At 45.1% G+C, this 18,800-nt stretch overlaps 1 protein-coding gene across 1 annotated transcript in view; it reads right to left on the bottom strand.

Moving 5' to 3' along the window:
- Positions 1 to 1,099: 1,099 nt before the first annotated feature.
- Positions 1,100 to 18,800, bottom strand: part of Gmds (GDP-mannose 4,6-dehydratase) — a 531,248-nt gene continuing 513,547 nt past the window's right edge. The window contains exons 10-11 of the mRNA XM_021180416.3: positions 1,651 to 1,719; positions 1,100 to 1,487 (exon numbers count right to left, since the gene is read on the bottom strand). Of these exons, the coding sequence (XP_021036075.1) occupies positions 1,425 to 1,487; positions 1,651 to 1,719 (132 nt within the window). The 3' untranslated portion in view covers positions 1,100 to 1,424. The remainder of the gene's footprint in view (positions 1,488 to 1,650; positions 1,720 to 18,800) is intronic.

Raw genomic sequence — 18,800 nt, 5'->3', positions numbered from 1 at the left:
CCCCACCTCCCAGAGACCATCTGCTTCCAATTAGCAGCATCCCATTTGGGAACAGAAACAGCAGGCTCCTCTTGGGGTGGCTTCTGAGAACCGGGTGGGCCAGCCTGGCTACCCTAGTTCTGTTCCATGGGGGCCGAGGCTGCCCTGGCCAGCATGCTCTCACGGGATAGAAAGCACCAGCCCTAGTCCTCCCCCAGATCATAAACCTGCCTGTGAAGACATTCAGAAACAGTTCACTCCCAGTCTCATGCATGTGCAAAGACTGGAATGCCATTCGCTTAAGCTTTATTTTATTTTGCTTGGAAGGGGAGTGGAGGGGAGAAGAGTCCTGACCTAATTTGCTCTAGGCCAGAACACTATTTCATGCAAGATTGTATACCTGCAGGCAGATCCTTGCTTGCTCCGGGGAGGGGTTCTGTCCACTTATGTATCACCTGTAGCTACACAGCCCACAGCTCAGGAACACAGGTCCATGGCTATAATTCTAGCACATAAATGAGAAACTCAGTGGTACTGGAGCCTCTGTTCTAAGTCTCGTTATCATAATTTCTAATTAGTATTGATGAGTCTGAAGGATCAGCATGATGTCTGGTATACATTAGGTACTGGATGTAAGCAGATTGAACTGAGGAGTCAAAATTCAGTTTAAAAAGTGACCTAGTACTGAAGGTTAGATGTTGGAAGTAAATATTGTGTGAAAGACTCTAGCACATAGAAGAGGCATTGGGGGCTTTTGGGCAGCCCAGGGCTTTCACATACAATGTTCTAGCAATATTTACTTACCATCAAAGTTTCTTCTTTTAGCCCATGTTTCATGAGCTTTTTTTGAGAGGGTAAAAGCTAGGTGGTTCTAATTAAACTCAGCAGAGACAAGACCGGATAGGAATGTTTCAGTTCAGCAGGGGATAGGTGTGTCCTAAGGCAGAGACTTAGCTGGGTGCTCTGCCAGCTCAGGTTAGGGTCTTTTCAACAGGGGCTCTCCCAAAGGAACTAAGGACTGTTCCATCCCCAGCTGTGGGTGTGGGTGTGGTCTGGGGCCATAAACTGCCTACATTATAACCTGGAGAAAACATACACAGGAAACTCTGTTAGTGCTGGTTTATAGAAAGATTATTTAATAAGAAAAGAGAAAAACAATCTCAAGACTCCAAAATATAAGTTGTCTAGTGACATAATTTCAAGTAAAATGAATATGTGAATCAAACTTTTTGATTTCTGAAACCAATCAGAGGAGGAGAGTTTGACAAAAGCAATGTGGCCTTAGCTCTGGTGTGTCCTGTCCCAGGGTCTACAAACCTCTGTGGCCCAGCTTTGGATGCAGGGACAGCACAGGAGGTCGAGGGTCCATGGTTGGCAGGAGTTACTGGACTCTGGTTCCCTGGCTCTGCACTGTCGCCATGCCCCTTGAGTCTCTGCAGAGGGGCTCAAGCATTGGGGTTGGTCCTCATGAGCTCCACGTCGGCCTGCACCATCTCCCTCACCAGCTCCTGCAACCCAAGATTCAGAGTGGACTGTAAGGGTGGAGTTTCTGCCACCTTCTCCTATAACACCTCCTCACAGGGCCCTGAAAGGTCTCCTGTTTGACAACAGCCCTGCAGCAAGAGCTCACAGCTAGCAGCTCTGAGAATATGCACTGGAGACAAAACTTACGTCAAAGGCAACTCGGGGCTTCCAGTTTAGCTTCTGCTGAGCCTTGGAGCAATCTCCCTGCAGAAAGTCCTGTGGAGAGATGGTAGATGAGCTGTGCACGCATGGGCTTGTCATACCCCTTTCCCAATCTGTCTCATCATGAGGTACTTACCATCAGGTCAGCTAGGACCTTGCAAGTAAGCTATCTCCAACTGCCCACATTTCCTGCCCCACCTCATTCTCGTGACTCCGATGGCTTTTTTTCTTTCTTTCTTTCTTTCTTTCTTTCTTTCTTTCTTTCTTTCTTTCTTTCTCTCTCTCTCTCTCTCTCTCTCTCTCTCTCTCTCTCTCTCTCTCTCTCTAATAGATATTAAGTTGTCAGGAGAACTACTGTAAGAACTGTTTCGAGTTACTGCACTTCTCGGCAAGGCCAGGGGTAAATCATGCCGGCACGGAGTTCCACTGCAGAACAGTAATTCCAGATCCTTGACCGGCAGAACCCTGACTCATCTGCTAGGTCCCTAGAAACTATACTTCTTCAAGTCCCGCTACCTATCATCAGTTCTATAGCCCTTGCCCTGTCCCTGGCGCCTGGCCGCCTGGATTCGTAGTAGCGGATCTGATCCCTACCTCCGGTCTCCAGCTTTTGGGACAGCCCAGGCGGGCAGGCAATTGCAGGCGATCGGCACCACCACAGTGTGGTCAGCCGAGAGAGCAGAGCTTGCAGTAGCAGGGGCTGAGCCCTGGCTCTGCTAGGGTGGAGATAGTTCTCTCTGCCAGTCAGCAAGGAACCCACAAGCTCCTAAACCAAAACCTCCTTTGTGCAGCCACAGTAAAGGGTCTGTCCTACTCTTATCTTTCTTCCTTAGAATATGGGGATTTTTTTTTCTCCACTCATGGGACAAATTTGCAAATCTCAGTTTGAAACTCTACATCGGAGGCCATGTACCTCTGTCCGTCTAGACCTTTTCTCTAGCTTTTCACCTCTCTTTGCCTGCTCCTTACAGGTCGACTTTCAGAGAAGACTGCTGACGACCACTGACAGGGCCCAGGAGTGGGCCTTAACAACATAAAGCACAGAGCCAAGCCTAATCGGCTTGCTCAGCTCTGACTTTACCGGGGGAAACACATGTGGATTCTGGAGAATTCTAGCAAGAGAAGTTCACAATTATCCATTTAAGAGGTTTCCTTGGAAGGAAGACTGGCAACAAACAAGAAACAGAAGAGAAGAAAATCCTCTATCTTAGCCCTCACTCATAGTTCTTTATTTCAGGTCTCAAGACTAGTAGGAATTTCAAGATGAGATGAAAGGGAAGAGAGGAAAGGAAGGAAAAAGCAGGGAACTCCAGTTAGGTCTATTCATATGAGGGTATCCATGTGAATATGCCAAGACTCAAAATAACCAGGGACTAGGCAGGAAGGAGGGGGAGGTGATCTTTATAGTGATAAGTATTACATTAAGACACTTTATTTTAGCAGTACACTATTGGACAAGTGAACCATCGCTCTGAGTGACAGCCACTGATGATCATAACCATGCTGCAGTAAAAGGCTTCTCCTGATCTCAGTCTCCTGAACTTGGCAGGCAAAGGCATTTTATTCTGGATTTCAGATGAGTAGGCCGGGGTTAGGTATAAGCTATCTGTGTTTGCACACAGTGTGCTCACCTGGGCCTTCCAAGAAGAGGCGGTTTGGATTCCCTTTCCCAGCCTGAATCTTACTCAAGCAGAGGACATTCAGGGACTCTTGTTCTCAATCATCCAGCATTGCTTTTTAGGCTTGAATAAATCAAATTCCCAAAGGCTTTGCATTTCACAATATGCTGAAGTACCCACTTCCTCCCCAGAGTGTTCACCAGAGTGAAGCAAGTTATTTCTGCTGGCCTAAAAGCCCATTTCCAGACTCCCCAGGAAAGGTAGGATACAAGAATTAGTAATTAGCGTTTACAGCACAGTGCTACCTGGAACTGCCAGTGTAGGTGAAAAAAACAAACCAAGTAATTTATTTCTCTTTACTCTCCCTAAATAAACTTGTATATCCTTTTACAATGCTGCTTTTTTAGTGTAAAAGTCACACAAAGCTATTCCTTCTTTTTCCCCAGAGGAAGGAAGCTGTGTAGCTTGGAGTCGTGAAGCACTGTCCTCCTGCCCCGCCCTCGCCCCTCCTACAGAGCTTCAGGGGAGCATGGTTACTGTAGAATCACACAGCAGGGGCTGTAAATTAACCAACTCAGCATGGATGCAATTCATGGCTGTGAACATACAGCTAAAAGAGCCTTAAAACCCTGTCTGGTTTCAAATGATCTCAGTAGGCTTGGGAAAGGGAAGGTTGTATTGTAATTATGTTTCCTGTATTTTTCTACAAGTAGCTCATAATATAAAAACAACCAGGCAACTACAATTAAGGAAAAAGAAAAATGGTTTTCAAAAGCTTAGCAACAGACACTACTAACATGTACTGTAAAAGTATTTCATTGAAACCAGAGACAGGCCCAGCTAAACTGCACAATTCAGTTTTGAGCTCAGCTCTTAAGACTGAAGCTTCCTAGCTTCCTTAGCCTTTTGCCAAAGCACTGTCTCCCTGAAATTTAAGTAGAGCAAGAAGCCTTGGGAAGGAAGAGCATGAGGTGCTGGCTGTCAGAACCAAACAGTGGCTCTTGTTGCCAGTTGCCACTGAGTTGATACATGGGTCAGTGGAGAGACTTCTGTCCCACTAACTGTCTTTCACCTGCCCCTGCCTAGGAGCGGAGCTCTCCTTTGTCTCCATCAATTCAGCCTGCTGTGTGCTTTACTGTCCTAAGGAAATGGCTTCCTAAGCCTGGGGTGGGGGGAGGGTGAGCAGGTGGGGGTGCACACCTTCAATCCCAGCAATCAGGAGGCAGTGGCAGGCAGAAGATCTCTGAGATCAAGGCCAGTCTGATTTACACAGTTATTAGCCAGCCCAGGCTACACAGAAAAACCCTGTCAAAACAACAAACAAACGAAACCAAGAAAGAAGGAAAGAAGGAAAGAGGGAAAGAGGGAAAGAGGGAAAGAGGGAAAGGGGGAAAGAGGGAAAGAAAGAAAGAAAGAAAGAAAGAAAGAAAGAAAGAAAGAAAGAAAGAAAGAAAGAGAAAGCAAGAAAGCAAATGAACAAAAAAAGAAAGAGAAAAGGAAAGACCTATCTACTGTTGGATCTAGTCAATGGTTCATTTCATTTGCAAGTCTGCTCAGGCAGACTTCAGGGGTGGCATGACAAGGCCAGTGTGTGAAGGCATATAGTGCTGGACAGGAGGGCAGACAGGAAATGCTCCCTTAAAGATCATTTCCTCTGACTTGCAGAGAAGTCGGGGTTGGGAGCTGGACTCCTCCAGGGAAGCCAGGCTGTGCTGTGCTCTCACACGATATGGATAGGGACAAAGGCCATATGCACTTCTTTCATATTTAAGACTTTTGAACTTGCACAAATGACTCCAGCAGGGCCAAGCACCTCCTAATGACTAATGAGAAGAATGAGTTTATCTATACTGCTCTACAGTTGAATTACTCAGTTCTTCATAGGCTTATAGTCACCATATGACAACAGAGGCAAAACTGGAATTAAAGTGATGATTTATGTAGTGTTTCTAGAGAGAGCTTCATGAACTGGGTGGTCTGGAGTTTTTTTTGGGAGAACAACAAAACCCAAAAAACCAGGCAACAAAACAAGGAGGAAAATTTAAAGCATTTAAATGTGAATATGACATTTCCTAAAGCTGGCTCCTGGTGTCTTTACCATTTGCACTACTATCCCTTAGGTGAACTATACAGTTTCAATGTGTAATTTATTATTGTCAAATTCAATTAGGCCTAACTAAGCATTTTACAACAGCTAAACAGCACGAGGAACAGGGAAAGTCTACAGACCCACCCACTCTCTCCAGCAGACCTGGCTTGTTTGCCCCTAAGGAGCTGTGCTGCATCTGGAGCATTCAGGCACGATGGCTTTCATGGCAATGGGGCTGCAAACATTAGCTTCAGAGAAGGGCATATTTAGTTGCAAAGAAATCACAGGCTTTTCTGGCCCTCAGCCTTGTTACAGTGGATAGATAGATAAAGTACCAGACCAAGTCCTGGGGAAGTCATTAGGCCAGTTCCTGAGCCCGCAGCAAAGGAGGGCTCACCCTGCCATTATTGTCTCCTTTAATTAGAGGCCCCTTTTTTGAAGATCTCTGCCTGTACATTGCTGCCAAGATAACAAGACACCTTTCGGCCACATAGGTGACTTTTCTTCCCCTAATGTGATTTTGATTGTTCTTATACAAATTAAGTCCCTTCAGTAAGCCCTCACCTACTTTCCTTAAACATTCCAGTAGGGAAGGAAGCTAGGGGCTAACCTGGATCACGTGGGGGAACTCCAACTCACACTCTCATTTCTTTTTCTTCCTTTCCTCTAAGTTTGATTTGCAAAAATTATAACATTTAGATTGAATTACAAGTGGGGTTGGGGTTCCTCAGCAGGTTTGTGGTATGGTTTGCAGGAACATCTGGTAGGGCAGAGAGACTTTAGGAGTGTACGAGCTCTTGGCAGGATGTTGTTAAATTTCTAATGTACATATTGGAAGAAATTGACTTTTGAGTGCCATAAGCAAGAAGGTGCACAGACAGGGATGTGACTGAGGAAATCCTAGCCCTATGGAAACCTTGGCCAAACATCTTCTGGAATGTAAGACATGGAGCTGTGAGTGGCACAAAAATACTGACTTTCCCCTCATGCCTTCCTTAGAAAAGTGAAATTGAAGACCAGCTCAGGTTCCAAGGGAATAGAAGAATGCCAATGAGTTAGGTCTTGATCTGACTTTATGCTAATGAGTGAGGAGACAGGCTTCCCTCCTAGGGTAAAGCTTCTCTTGGGAAATGCAGAACTGCTTAAAACAAAACAAAACAAAACAACAGAACTTCAGGGAAGCCTTTGAAGTTGCACTGCATATCCCAGTCAAGATTCTAGACAGACAGGGAGGGCAGCATGGAGGAAAAGTGAGAAAGAAGCCTAAAGAGCTCCCCACTCTCCACTCTGTAGCCTGCAATGCTTTTTGAGGACCTGTGTAGTTTTTTGCCCTCATATGCAGGAACTTAATTGTGGCTTAATCCTCCTCCAGGAGAGAGCTAACCTCAGAGCACTGCAAAGAGGAAGAGGTTGGGCGATTCCCTCTCCTACCCTAGATGGCTTTAGAATGGCAAAAACTGAAGTCCACATCAGGGCTCTTCTTGAATGGCAAGAGGTGATAAGGGAGTAGGAGAAAGCTGCAGGTTGTCTCATCTGTTCAGGAAGCAGGCTCAGGGGACTGCTCATCCAGCAGGGCCGGCAGAATGCTTCAGAACTAAACTGATACCATGCTTGGGCAGCTTCACCAAGCACCATTCCAGAGTGTAGCCCGGCATAAGACATGAAGCAGAGAAGTGGCCTATAAAAGCCGATCCTAGCCTATGGCCAAAGCCCACTCTAAGCCCATTGGCTCTGGGCAGTCTAGACTGTCTACCCACCATATCATGACATACACACACCCTTTTCATTATAATTTAAAAAAAAAAGTATAGTTAGCATAAGTAGAGAAATACAGTTAGGCAGCAAAGGCTCTACAAGTTATACAGTCAACATATTTCCTGGGGGGTGGGGGGTGTCCTACAAATCGGTGGACTTTGCATACATAGTCTCAAGCAGCCATTGATCAAAGATAACCAAAAAAAAAAAAAAAAGAAAGAAAGAAAAAAGAAAAAAGTAAAAAGAAAAAGACACCTGTACTGCAGTTGTGTAGATCATGCTTGTCACTGCAGCACTGTAATCATAGCACCTGCTAACAGCAGCTGTACTGTGTTAGACACTAAGTTTCCTAGGAAGATTTACTGAGTGCAGGAAGACATGCATAGGCCTGCAAATCATCTTATACAGGGTCTCTGAGGAGTTCAGTGTCAGAGGGGGATCTGGGAACTAGATGCTGAGGGATGGCAGTATTGTGAGGAGATATGGGTTCTCAGACAATTATTAATTTCCCTTTAGAGTGTTAATGAGTCTTAAAGTTCTCTCAGGCCAACATACATGAGACATGGGCAGAGGTCCATTCTCCTCTGGGGACTGGATAACACACACCATATGCAACATTCCAACCAACCAACCAAACTGTAGCTTCTCCCTTAGCAGCTTGAGAACACCTTAGTAGTAGCATTACTGCCTATCTGCCCTTTACCCATCACCCACCCACTGCAGGGCTTTGACTGGGGCACTGAAATGGCAACCAACCTAGGAACACTCTTTCCGGCTTGTATAGCCTTGTGGGACCCAGGCTAGGTCCATTCCATCAGGCCCACTCTGAATAAGTAAGCAAAGGAAAGCATATCTTAGGAGCAGTGTCTAGTAGCCTGCTCACAGGTAGTTGTCTAACAGGTTGCCAATGAGACTTTGAGGAGGTCACCTTGCAACATACAGATTTATGACACCTCTGTACCAATCCTGGGTCTATAGTTGTAATTATGGAATTAACTTTTTTCTGGTAGCACGGAGTTTTGAAGCCTTGTGCCCACAGTAGTATCAACACAAGGAAAGTGAATTGAATGACTTACTATAACTGGAGCCTGCTGCTCCTAATTCCTTCACTAACCATTCTAACCAGCTGATGTGGGGTGGTGGTGGTGGTGACTCACACTTATAATGTAAGGGCCACTTAATGACAGGGAGATAAGATTGTTAGTGACCTCAGCATTCCAGGCTTCAAAGTCAGCACCATCTTCTTTGAAAATTACTGGCTACTGTTAATAACTGGATCTGGGGTGTAAAGATTTGCCCATGCTAGAAGGAGGTGGCATAAACCCCGAGGAAAGGAGATAAAGCACCTTTAAGTGGACCGATTAGGGACTGTTGTGACATAATTGGCAAGTGGCGTTCTGGACATAAGATGCAGGCTGCATTTCTTTTGCCACTTAGCACTTTCTGCCCTGAAAGCACTTTGCAGAGTTCAGCTAATTAAGCATAAAGACAGCCACACTCAAGATGCAACTCAGGAGATTCTGTATCGGCTTCAGAGGCCTCTTTCCTAGAGATGAAAGTTCTTTACAAAGTGTCTCAGAGCTAAAAGCCAAACTGTTATCCTGCTTATCTTGAGTCTGTGCCCTCTTATCCAGGAAGGCGACTTAGGCCATGGGGCATCCCGGATTGCACAAGACAAAGGCAATTTTCCTTAAGCTTGCTTCCTTCTTGTTTGTTAGGCAATCTACCATTATTGTGGGCAAGGAATCTACTGTTATTTTGAACACTGACACAAAAGAACATTGTAACTAATACAGATCTCCTTACAGTATAAACGTTGTAGTTTTCCTTTGGGTGTTTCCCAACGCATATTCAGGTCTTCTAATTCAAGACCTCTCTCTTTAATAATGTACCTGTCCACCCGTGCTTTGCCTCCTTCCCTCTCTTTTCCTATGGCTTAACAGAGCCACATCCTCTTCCCTAGAGACTCCTGTGACAGGTCTGGCTGCGTAGATGAGGGCACAGCGTATGCCACATAACACTGCAACACCAGACCCTGCATTGTGTGTGCTTCTTACAGGAACTGCTTGAGAAAAAACCTAAGACAACACCTGGCTTTTGTGAGTTTCTTGAGGGGCACAGAAGAAAGATGAACATTAATATGGACCCTTATGTTTTTCATAGTTTGATGATTTCCTCTTTGGTTCTTTCCCTACCATCATGGCTAAGAAAAATTTAGCTGGCTGGGGGGATCTGTACATGGTTACCTGTTCTTTTATTTTTCCACGAGAAGAACAGAATCCCTATGTCTATCTGTAAAGACATTTCAGCCAGATGTCATGAAGCCATCTAGTGGCAGGGGCTTGGACTAGAAGGCAGCATTTCTGATTCTTAGTCTAGTAGTCATACCAAGCCCTCCAAGGGAAACTTATGCCACATTAACCTGACAGGCAGTGGCTTCTCAATAATGTGTCAGCATATGAGGATATCAATACAGGCCAATGCTGGATAGAGGTTGACACAGAAATGCAGCCACTCCATAACTCAATATATTGCTCTAAAACAAATTCAGCCATTGTGATAGAAACATGAATATTAGCCAAAGGGAGGATACTGAGCAGCAAGGTGCACAAGGAGACAGTGGGGAAGATTGTGAACAGAGCATGGTACAGGAGCCCATGCACTTGTCAGAACCAATACAACTGCAGTTAGCATCTGTACATCACTATAAATTTAACTTCAACAGAACACTTTTAGACATTACTAAGAACCCAGAGATATCACTGGAGGGAACTGGACTCCTATCTAGGGCCCAGTTAACTCAGCTATTTCTGAATATTAGTTTTCTAAATCTATAAAACAGATAAACACTGTCTATCATACTGTATGGTTGTAAGAGTTCAAGGCTGTATACAAATAGCTGCTGGTGCCAGATTTCTTCCTGTGAAGCACTAGAGAGCAAACCCAGGGCCTCATTCAGGCCAGGGAAGCAGGCATTCTATCTTCGAGACACTCAGTCCTGTTTCATTTTTAGGCTTGTGTTTGCTGAACAGTTCTACCCAGGATTTTACATTCTGCTTTTCTCCAAGTATTGCACACATGTTGCAACCTTGTGAACTGTTGCCAGACACTGATTCTATCAGGCATTAAGGAAGTGACTTTGAATAAGGCAAGGTTTTGGCTATCATGGCAGCTGTGCTGGGTTGGAGAAATGATGGCAAAAAGTGCACAGACATATGAAGAAGCTATCAGCTAATGGGGAACATGGGGACAAGGCTGTAGAGGTTGGGATGTGACAAGAGTGGGACCATCCTCATGGCTAAGGGACAGTCTAAAGAGTGCTATTTGATTACAGACCTGAATGGTAAGAAGAAACTTATCACATAAAGATCTGGGCAAGAAGATCTCTTTGGGGATATGACTGATAGAAAGTACTTTAAGGAGTACTTTAAGAAAAGGCACCCCATGGTAAGGCCAGAGAAGGTTAAACAGGCGTCTCATGGACCCCAGGCCTTGTTCTACAGAAGCCATGTTATATCAAGGCTTTATTCCCTGAATTGTACATCCGTGTCCCTTAGGCCACAGTTAGAAAGTAGGCTGACTTAAATGATTTACGCAGAAGCCTGAATTGGGGAGGGGGGAGGATGGGGAGCAACATGATTTTAAAAGTATGACACTGATTTCTAGTTGTTCACCCTGATTTATGGAAGCATTTATTTTTCTCTTTGTACTACACTTTTATGCATTACCTGCTGCCTCTTGTAGTCAGCTACTCTTTGATGTCTGGGATATATGACCTGAGTACTCTGTAGTGGTCAGGTCTGGGCTACTGCATTGAAGATTCAGCATGACACACATATGGCTCTGGGAGGCTAGGCACCTACCTCTCTGTGTGCTCAGATACTCACCAGAGTGTACATTACCAAGGCTGCCCTGCCCCTCTTCTGGCCAAATGAGGACATCAAGAGCTTCTGAAGGCTGAGATGCCTCCACCCTTCCTTTCTGGCTAGTGCAAAGCTGGAGCCCTGAACACCCTAGCTGGCTGGGGAGCCATCTTCCTGACAAGCTCTTAGGGTGGGTTCCATCACTGGAACCCACTTTCCTTTAGTGGGTTCTCACCATGCTGTGTATGTGTTTGTGTGAGTGTGTGTGTATCTGAAAGGCCAGAGAAGCTGTCCTTTGCCATCCCAGCACTCAGAGCAGTGATTCTAGGCTTTGTTCTGGGTCCTGGAGAGTTTAAGCACTAGAAATTTTCAGAGACATCTGTGTATGTTGTCCCAGATCAGAGAGGTCAAAAACAGAAGAGAAGACCAGGTAAGATGTCCAGGACACATTGAGGGAAAGATGGGGATTCCTAGACAACAGTGGCAGTAGACTTGTGGTCATGGAATGATAATTGGGGAAGTAGAACACAGAAAGATTTATAGATTGATGGGATGTGGATGTGGGGAACAAGGTTCCTGGGTCTTGGCTTAAATGAGAAATTTCCCATTCTCTCAAAGGCATTTAAGAATTTATAATGCAGTTCCTCAGAAAATTGGACATAGTACTACCGGAGGATCCTGAAATGCCTCTCCTGGGCATATATCCAGATGTTCCAACCGGTAAGAAGGACACATGCTCCACTATGTTCATAGCAGCCTTATTTGTAATAGCCAGAAGCTGGAAAGAACCCAGATGCCCCTCAACAGAGGAATGGATACAGAAAATGTGGTACATTTACACAATGGAGTACTACTCAGCTATTAAAAAGAATGAATTTATGAAATTCCTAGGCAAATGGATGGACCTGGAGGGCATCATCCTGAGTGAGGTAACCCAATCACAAAAGAACTCACATGATATGTACTCACCGATAAGTGGATATTAGCCCAGAAACTTAGAATACCCAAGGTACAAGATACAATTTGCAAAACACATGAAACTCAAGAAGAACAAAGACCAAAGTGTGGACACTTGGCTCCTTCTTAGAATTGGGAACAAAACACCCATGGAAGGAGTTACAGAGACAAAGATTGGAGCTGAGATGAAAGGATGGACCATCTAGAGACTGCCATACCCGGGGATCCATGCCATAATAAGCCTCCAACCGCTGACACCATTGCACACACTAGCAAGATTTTGCTGAAAGGACCCTGATATAGCTGTCTCTTGCGAGGCTATGCCGGGGCCTAGCAAACACAGGAGTGGGTGCTCAGAGTCAGCTTTTGGATGGATCACAGGGCCCCCAATGGAGGAGCTAGAGAAAGTACCCAAGGAGCTAAAGGGGTCTGCAACCCTATAGGAGGAACAACAATATGAACTAACCAGTACCCCCCGGAGCTCGTGTCTCTAGCTGAATATGTATCAGAAGATGACCTAGTCAGCCATCAGTGGAAAGAGAGGCCCATTGGTTTTGTAAACTTTATATGCCTCAGTACAGGGGAACGCCAGGGCCAAGAAGTGGGAGTGGGGGGAGGGGAGTCAGGGGAGGGTTTGGGGGACTTTTGGGGTAGCATTGGAAATGTAAATGAAGAAAATACCTAATTAAAAACATAATAAAAAATAATTTATAATGCTATGAGAAATTTCATTATAGCCTCACTAGCTTTGTAAGTTTCTCTGCTTCAAGGCACCTTCTTATTGCCAACATCATAAACCAAGGCTCTTTAGAGTAGCCTTTAGAGGCTACTTTTGTTAAATTACTGATAACCCTTTCTGTCACACTCCATGGGAGGCACCTGATGTGACACCAATGCTGTTGACTCTACTTATCACCTGGAGAGCAACTCTGCCTCCATGAATCCTGGCTAGGCATGTGAAAAGAAGACTCCCCTTCTTCTGTGACCCGAGCTGGTGGACAAGTGAGGAAAGGGTTAAGCTAAGCTGTGTCTACTGTGCTCTACCAACACGTCCTACTTTTATTCTCCACTTGCGGCCAGAGGAAGTCCGAGAGGTGGCCTTTCACATGACATCATAAAAGCCTGATTTATCGCCAGCCACCAAACATCTAGAAAATCATAACATCCTTTCAGGAAAATGCAGTGGAAAATAATCAGGCTGGCTTTGATGAAAGCTTTGGTGGGGACTCCAAGTGTGACACCCTGCACAGTCGCCCTTGGCAGGTGCTTTGTTTGCCCTCAGTGCTGGCCTTGCTGACAAGGCTGAGGGTCTGATCTAAGAGACGGCCTGTGATGGAGTGCAGCTTCCTGTCCACAGACCAAATAAGTTGGGATCATAGTCTGCCAGCTTGACAAAAACAGCACTTCAGTGTATGTGAATTTGCTTTGGAAATGACAGCTTGGTCCAGATGTGAAAAATTATTGACTATGAGAGTATAAAAAAAATCATGCCTTGTTACATAATCCATTGCCAACTCTGAGGAGCATGGCTGCCACATATCCTGTATTGTACCAATAATCTGTCCTCTGCCTCTGTCTTTACTGATTGATTTAATTAATTATGATTATTATTTCCCACTGTGCTAGGGATGATGCATTCCATGCAAACGTTCTACTGTAGAGACTCTAAGCTCTGAGCCTGTCTTTAGGAAGCAACTCCTCAGCTCTACCTTTTCATCTCAAGACACTCTATTACCTATAGAGTATTTCTAGAACAGTGTGCCACTGCATCACTATCCCAGTGACAAAGGGGCTAAGAGGTGATAAAGCAGAGATCTCTCCTTGCTAAATGTTTAGAGGACATAAAGAGACAAATGAGCTCCTCAAGGTACAAGCTCTATATCTAAGGAAGGGCTACCTCCATAGTGATTCTCTTGCTTAGTTAGCTGGCAAAACTACCAAGCAAGAGTCTTTTGTCTCATACACAGGGTGTGCTCTGCAAATAAACCCAGAAAAAAAGGTCAGGGTAGCTGAGAACCTAGCATGGTTCTTGAATTCTGGCCATATCCATTTTTCAGAGGCCTGCTGGAAAAAGTTGGCCTATCTACACAGAGCAAAGTAAGCTATGGAAGTCTTGGGATCTTGAATTTTGGGAAGGAAAGCTGTTGATTTGGAATTTTATAGCTGTTGCTTTCAGTGCTAAGTCAGTAAGTGCTGTGACATAAAGACCATGCCCAGATTTAAGGACTCAGAGGAACATCTCTCTGGCCACCCTGAACATCCCTGAAAGGCTGGTATTGTGGGTCCTTGAAAGGGATGAGGTCCCTGTGGGTGGGGTGCTGAGACCAGCCACACAAGTAATGGAAACACAGGGGGCCTCAGTGCCCATTACGACACCTTTGCTAGTTAAGTTTTCTTAACTGCTCCATCAAGCCTACAAGTGGGCTTTCCCAGACTATCCACACCTACTCAAGGCCACATACGGCATAGTAATGACCCTCAACTGCATACTCTTAGCTGCTTTCCACACACAACCTGCTCCCAGAGGCTGCTCCCATACATGGGGCTGGTGCTGATCCTCATTCTCTGTTGTCTGTCGTGATCCCATAGTGGCTGTGGCAGTCATGCACAAGGCCTTGTTTTCTTCCATCTGGGATGGACTAGTCAATTTCCAGCACTGAGTCTGAATCCAGCAGGGTGATCAGGGAAGCTGTCCATAAGAAGATGGTGGTGGTGGCTCAAGATGGGCTCTCACCTGCTTTAGTTAGGAAAGCAGGGACCATTCAGAGTCAGCACTGATTTACTGGGCTTCTTCTTGGTCCAACCCATTGTACACTCTATGTTGTTTATCCCTGCTAATAGTCCTATATGGTAGGCAAGGATACATAGGCCCAGCAATTACATAACTTGTTCTTTGCCAGTTGGAATGGGACCTAGGCTCAAATCCAGGCCCGAATAACTGCAAGGGTTGTGTCTGCTAGCCTGTATCACATCTTTGAGCAATCTTCTCTTAGTTGGATAGCTAAGAACATTATACAAAGTCATGTATTCACCCCCACATAGAGGCTGTGAGGACAAGTTGGGTACCCAGGAAAAGAACTTACTAAAGACCCAGACAGGGCTGCTGTAGGGATATATACCTATAATCCCAGCACTTGGAAGGTAAAGGTAGCAATACCATAAGAGTTTGGTGTTAAAATGGGTTATATAGAGATTTCTAGGTAAGCTTGGGCCATACACTAAGACTTTGTCTCAGAAAATTAAGGTCTGAGGATATAGCCCAGGGGATAGAGAGCTTGCTTAGGAAGTAGATGTGTAAATTCTCATCACTAAAAACAAAAAGACAAAAAAGTCAAACGAATATGTTTTTAGTCCACAGAGGTCCAGAAAAAGCATGGCTGCTAGTAGCCCACTTGTATCAGTTAGGATAGGCTCCATACGGATGTGGGATCTAAGGGCAAGAAAGCAAGGCTTGCTATTAAGACATACAGGGCTGAAATCAATGCCCTGCAGAAAGAAGAACGTGAGGTAAGTTTGGAACCTCAAAGCAGAAATAATCTTTCTTTCTTTCTTTCTTTCTTTCTTTCTTTCTTTCTTTCTTTCTTTCTTTCTTTCTTTCTTTCTCTCTCTCTCTCTCTCTCTCTCTCTCTCTCTCTCTCTCTCTCTCTTTCTTTCTTTCTTTCAATAGGCAGAGATGAATGGCTTTGTAGAGGTAGAAGAGAAAACATCTGGATTATTATAGATTCCTTAGACACCCCCAGGAATGGTTCTGGTCTTGAACTTTGTATTTAAAGTAAACAAAGACTAAGACATTTTCCCATGGAAGGGTATTTCTCTCCCTAGCAGCCTCCAGTGCTCTAAGATGCTCTCAGTAGACTTTTTCTCTCCCTAGCAGCCTCCAGTGCTCTCAGTAGACTTTTTTCAGTAGTATTCTGGAGACAGATTCTTCAAGGACATGCTTGCTTTCTAGGACTACAAAGCGTCCTAAAATCTGCTTGTTATGAGAACTTGAAGGGCTTAGAAAATGCCTGGAATCTGACTCCACCATGAATGGTTACGATCCTGACTCATGACAATCTCAGCAGAAGTGTATTGCTCATGAGGATGCAGGCTTCTACAGAATGAAGGACTGCATTGTCAGGGTCTGTGTACCTGTGGCAGCAGAGCAAGTCTGCAGAATGCAAGATAGGTGAAGGTGTCAGCCAAAGAAACTTGGTTTTCGAGCCTGGCTGCTTAGAGTTCAGATTCAGCAAGAAAGGGTTGCCTCAAATTATCACTACCCTATAGTAGTAGCAACAGTTACCACAAAGGACCTCCCAATCTATTGTCTCATTCAATCCTGGTGACGTTCATGACATGCGGTCGATGGCCAAGATGTGAACCCAAGGAACTCAAAATCAATGATGGAGACCAACAAGCACGTGTTAATAAGCTACATGCATCTTGCTTGAGGCAGGGGGAAGAGCTGGGTGACAAGGCCACCAGACGAACTCTAGCATGCAGACCAAGGCTGCAACTTGAAGTGGGTATATGAGGTATAAGGAAAATGGCCGTGGTAGCTAACAATAATGAGATTAAGAAGCACATGTAAAATTAAAAAAGGGGTTAACATGTCGAGAACTCCCCCTGGGAAACAGAGAGTTCTCTGGGTACACAGACTAAGGGTGCACAGTGAGGGGACACAGAAAACATTTCCTGGGTCTCAAGAGGGTAGTGAGCACTGTGCATGAATTAGGAGAACAAGGAGCAAAGATGAGTTATGTAAGTACAGAAAGGGGATTTGAGGCCTGAGGAGGGTCTGAGAACCTTTTAAGTGCTATAAGGACTAGGGGTGGCATGGGATAGAATGGAGCTCTCCACTCTTGTTGGGGGTGAGTCTCAGATGCACAAAAATAAGCAGTAGCTCAGCAGGAGATCTGCTGCCAGATCTTTCTATGCAGAATTCCAGTTCTTTCTAGTATTTTCTGGATGACATGATCCTCAATGGGCCTATAATACAATAGCTGCTGCTGATAAAGGGGCAAGATAACACAAATGGCTGATGTGAACAGATCCTCAAACAGCAGCTACTGTATACATATATCTTTATGACTTTACTAGAGCCAAGAGAATCAAACTAACTCCCTTGGAAAGACAGCAGGCTTTCCACGCTGGTTCTGTGATGTTGGCTTCAAATGTCTCTCTATGTAAGCACTGCAATTCTAGCAAGCTGCAGTCCCCTCTTTCTCTTCACATACAGAGGATTCCCTATAAGCTGGTACCTTCCTCTTCCTACTCATATCTTAACACCATTAAAGCCTGCTGAATTTGGGGTCAAAGAGACTTTAGCTGAAATTCTAGATTCACACTTCACTGTAGATTTAACTATCTGATTCATGGCATAGATATGTCTTGTTGTGTACTTTCCAGTGTGAGGCCACAGTGACATCCCCATCCCCATGTTTCTATTACAGCCTCAGCCATCCCCCATGCCTACACCCACTCCCACCTCCTTCCCTGGTACATACCCCAAGTAGGAAGCCAAGTCAGACAGGGCAAAGCCTGTGGGCAACTATGTAGTCAGCATAATTGTTAAGAGCTGTAGGGTGGGCTGCCTCAGGGTTTGGTGTAGTCTACTAGTGTAGTCTATTACTACAACAGCAAACCATGGCACTAAGCCACTTAGCCAGCAGATGGCTCATGCCCCTTAGAGCAGTAGTGTTACTCTACAAGCAAAAAGAAATTAGGCAGGACTAAGTGCTGGAAGGAAAACTAAATGGTGGTCAGGAATGCTGCCAACGTGATGAGGAGCAAAGTCTTGCCTGACAGGACTGCAGAACTGCAGTGGAAGAACTGCAGACATGCACCTAGGGAGGGGCCCCTTAGGTGAGGCCCAAGGGTAAGGACTGGTGATCAGAAGCCTTGAGTTTCAGTGCTGAGACTCTGATGAAGAAGCTGTAGTGGGTGATGTTGACTCCAGGGTAAGGTATGATTTATGGCTTTGCCAAGAAAGCTCTGTGAGCTGCTGTGGTACTACAAGCTTGCCACCCCAACACTCAGGAGGCAGAGGCAGGAAGATGGTGAGCTCGATGTCAACCTAGTCTACAGAGCAGGGGCAGCCTGAGCCACACAGGGAGACTGTCTCAGAAACAACAACAACAACAAACTGAATGAAAACACAGGCGGAGGAGATGGTTCAATTGGAAAAGTTCTTGGTACACGAGATTGAGGACCTGAGTTCAGATCACCTGATAGTTGGAAAAGCCATGACAGCAGGTGAGTTCCAGGTTCAGTGAGAGACTGTCTCAAAAAGAAAGTGGAGAGCAATAGAGGAAGATACCTGATAACAACTTCTGGCCTACACATACATATAAATGGGTAAGCAAACACACACACACACACACAAATAAACTTTTCTCCCAAAAGACCTTGGAATAAATCTTTCTCCAGACACTGGTCATATTCTGCCTGCAGTTGTCTTGGAGGAGAGGGAAGGGTTGGCAATCAGAGGAATGCTTGTAGTTGGTATCATTTTAGGAGGCCCTGGGCCCCAAGACAGTATTCTTTGTGTTAGGAGTTCCAAATCTGGAAGAACTGAGGAGTCATAGCCCTCAACCAACTCACTCATTTCTGTGTATTCCACAGTTCCTTAGGGGCACAAGTCAGGACAACCCATTCCACGTCGCTAGCAAAGGAAAATGAAGGGAATATGCTCAGCTAAACTGATGGCATGCATAAAGTGCCATGGGAGACCACACCCAGGTCACTGATGGAGCAGTTCTTTCAGAAAAAAGATTTATCTTTTGTTATAGGAAGGAAATACCTCTTAGAAGGTCAGAGGTGTCTGGCACAGAAAGGACCTGCTGGACCCTGGCACTGGCAGAACCTGAAGAT

This window comes from Mus caroli, unplaced genomic scaffold, assembly GCF_978045245.1.
Source record: "Mus caroli unplaced genomic scaffold, Mus_caroli_1 scaffold_15, whole genome shotgun sequence".
NCBI classification, from domain to species: domain Eukaryota; kingdom Metazoa; phylum Chordata; class Mammalia; order Rodentia; family Muridae; genus Mus; species Mus caroli.
Note: the sequence above shows the minus strand (reverse complement) of the source record. Positions and strands in the feature narration are given on the sequence as shown.